The sequence below is a fragment of the Zophobas morio genome, unplaced genomic scaffold, assembly GCF_036711695.1.
Source record: "Zophobas morio isolate AGI-343-1 ecotype UQ-CSIRO unplaced genomic scaffold, CSIRO_AGI_Zmor_V1 ptg000022l, whole genome shotgun sequence".
Lineage (NCBI taxonomy): Eukaryota > Metazoa > Arthropoda > Insecta > Coleoptera > Tenebrionidae > Zophobas > Zophobas morio.
In genome coordinates this window covers 9,028,201-9,031,434 of record NW_026972127.1, presented here as the reverse complement: position 1 = coordinate 9,031,434, position 3,234 = coordinate 9,028,201, and the positions used below count along the sequence as shown (strand labels likewise).

The 3,234-nt window shown below is 31.4% G+C and overlaps 1 protein-coding gene across 1 annotated transcript; it reads right to left on the bottom strand.

The window, feature by feature from the left end:
• Positions 1-1,196: 1,196 nt before the first annotated feature.
• LOC135133589 (pickpocket protein 28-like) lies at positions 1,197-2,221 on the bottom strand. Its single transcript, XM_064062037.1, has 6 exons — positions 2,157-2,221; positions 1,891-2,097; positions 1,744-1,840; positions 1,525-1,688; positions 1,349-1,471; positions 1,197-1,302 (listed from the first exon to the last, which is right to left on the bottom strand). The coding sequence occupies exons 1-6, from the start codon at positions 2,219-2,221 to the stop codon at positions 1,197-1,199; spliced, it is 762 nt and encodes a 253-aa protein (XP_063918107.1).
• Positions 2,222-3,234: the final 1,013 nt, after the last annotated feature.

Genomic DNA, 3,234 nt, shown 5'->3' with positions numbered 1-3,234 from the left:
ACAATAAAATTAAAAACGTCTTGGTCACTTCTAAGCATGATTTTAACAGGTCTCGTATTTGCTTTTTTAAATTTCCCGAGTCTTCAACATTGAATATTGGAGGAGTTTGAAATTATTATCTAGAGAACTTAAAATAAGAGAGGCTTTTATAAACTTTTTTATAAATTAACACACTTCTATCCTTGTGGTTTATGAACCCACCTTAATATTTTACACAGATATAATTTTAGAATAGAAGTTTATATTCGAACGGATGTTGGAAGTACGAATATGGTCTGCATAAATAACAAGTTACAAAAATGAACATTTATTGATTACTTTTATTAAAAGAAACGCAGTTCTAATAACGTGAATTATATATATATATATATCTTTTCGAGAATTCAGAACACCGAAGCCTTTAATGAGTTTCAAAGCGATTATAATTGAGATTTAATGGCAAACATTGAGTCACAATATAAATTACTTCAACATCCATACAATAACAATTCATTGCTACTAGCCATGTAATACACGGTGCAAGACTTTCTTTCCCAAAACAATTAACCATCGAAGAGTTAAATAATACACTATTTCAGCTAAAGATATGACAGAAAATCCGGTAAATAACCCTAAAAGACCACCACAACTGGCCCAAAAATTAACATCTCCGAATAACTCTTGTCTTTCCAAAGCCATAAACTCCGATTCTCTGAATCGTACGGATACTACAATATTTCTGATCTCTTCCATGGGTAGAGTTTGAACTACATCTGGGCTGTAAGTTATTGTAGTACACGAAGGCAAACAGTCACAGGATTTTATACCACGAGGTTTCTCTAAAAAACCCGATTCATACTGCAACCAGGCACCTAAAACATATTAAATAAATATAATCTAATAAAAGCCAAAAGTGAATGGACCAACTTCTGGTTATACCGACACACCTCGACTTACTACGTCCACAAATGTTTGTCGTAATGTTATCTATAATTTAAGAAATTAATCTTATATAAATCTTATTCTAGAAATAAACCTACGTGGCATGTAAAAGGGAACACAACGACAAAAGTATAAAGTGTAATTAGCAAGACATTCCATTTTACACAATTCCATGGTATAAATTTTGAAAAAATAAAGACGACGTTCATATGAGTATAAACATTTTCTTCGCTCTGGAGAATAAAACTTTAACTCCTTTGAAGTAAATGTCATATCTAATTTGACCCCAATCTCGTAACTTCCATGGTTTTCGATATAAATAGGACGTCTTGCAAGGGTAGGAATTTCAGCAGGGTGATGTAGAATGACTTTAAATCCATCCTTGCCGTTACACCCTAATTCTTTAAAACTGGGTTTTAGGGAAAACCAAATATAATTCGTGGTCGTAATCAAGCGTTCGGGGTAGACATGTATATTAATTCCACTGTAATTGTCATCTACTGTCCAATTTACAGTTTTTCGGTGCTCAAGGTGAGTACTTGGCAGATAACTAAAAAATTTACTTACTTAGGTATAAAAAAGGTCAAAACTAGCGATACAAACGCAACGTTTTCGAATATGTCGTTTCTACTCAGCATGTTAGACGAGAAACAAAGTCCCGCATCTGTAAAAATTGGTGAAAACAGTTCGGAACAAGGTGTTGGAAAATCTATACCATAATTTGCTATGAAACATTCAGAAAAAATATCGTCCATAGAAAATGCGGTCTACAACAGCGTTATGGAAAAACGTTACTATCTTAATTTAATAAAGTAAGTATACCTTTTCAAAAAATTCACTAGCGTTGGGTTCTTTGAATGATGGAAATTTCGTTTGGTAATCAGAAAAGGCGTTGCAAGGATCTGACGTATTTTCAGATCTAAAAAAGAGTAGTAATAAACAGAACTCTGATTCATGAATTTTTCATACTCATTAGAAAGAAACGTAGCGATTGACTGTTTGTTGTGGAGATATCCATAACAAACAGTAACTGCTGGAAATGGTATGTCCCATAACGACACTGGCTTTTGTCGAAGTGCTATAAAAACAGGATTCTCTTCCCACTTGCGCCAAGTTGATTTAATTAAGACTGCACAAGTGTAGCTGGAGAGTGTTAAAATGCAGATCCACCAAACCCTTCATCCAAGTTTATTTTCTCAAATTAAAAATTGTAATGATAAAACTTACTTACTTACTTTTCTATGAACGATTTTTCTTTATCCACCAGATATTTAAAACCATGAATGGTACTATTATTCATAAAGTCAGAATAATATTTAGTTATTTGTTGAACCAAAGGTCTATTTTTTCTTTCCTCAACTGCATTAAGAGGGCCTGTTTTATTTACTTCTTCACCTTTATTGGGAGTCACAGTAATGTTCGACATTTCGTAGCTTATTAACATCAGATACGTTTTAGCTAGAATGTGTAGCGAGTATTAATTTTCTTTTTTTAATTTTGTTAACTACTTTTATCGCAATCATGGGAAGCATGATCTTTAATTAAATTATAAAACTATTAGAGAGATTAAAATAATTAACGTAAAATGTATTAGTACCGTAATATTCAAGAAGCGTATTTATATGCACAAATATTTGTTAAAATATGTAGAATTTTTGCTAAATATACACAGTTTTATGCACGTATGCAGTTTATGGCGAGCGACCCGGAAAGAGAAAACAAAAAACTACAAACAAAAACACGATCAATGTCTATAATTATATTTCTTAGTTTATTAATTAGGATATAAAAATTTAAATTGTTGATGGTACATTAGACAACATAACTAAAATCGTATCTGTCTTCCTTTTATGCGCTCACATGTTATCTAAAAATTAAAATTAAAAATTTTTGTTTCGAGACATAATTCAATTAAAATAGTCTACATGGTTTGCGTGAGTTGGAATAAGTCCAGGATAATCTTTTATTCTTGAGTTTATTCAAGTTCTTTTTACTTTGGGCATTTTTCACAAAATTTACTACCGCTGGACTTCTTCCATGTCTAGTTACGAACGAATTAGAAATATTTTGTCAAATTATTCTTCCCATCGTTACATGTCAGTGTCAGGCATGAAATACTGTATGCTTAGTCGACATGTACCTAGTTAAACTTTTATGACTTAAGACAAATACAAATACTTTTATTGATGTGACAACCGCAGTTTTACATAAGTCAAAATTCAAATTAAATACATAATGTTACATAACATTATTAAAATTAAAATTACATAGAAAGTAATCCTCAAATGGATAAAAACAATTTCTAATGACAAA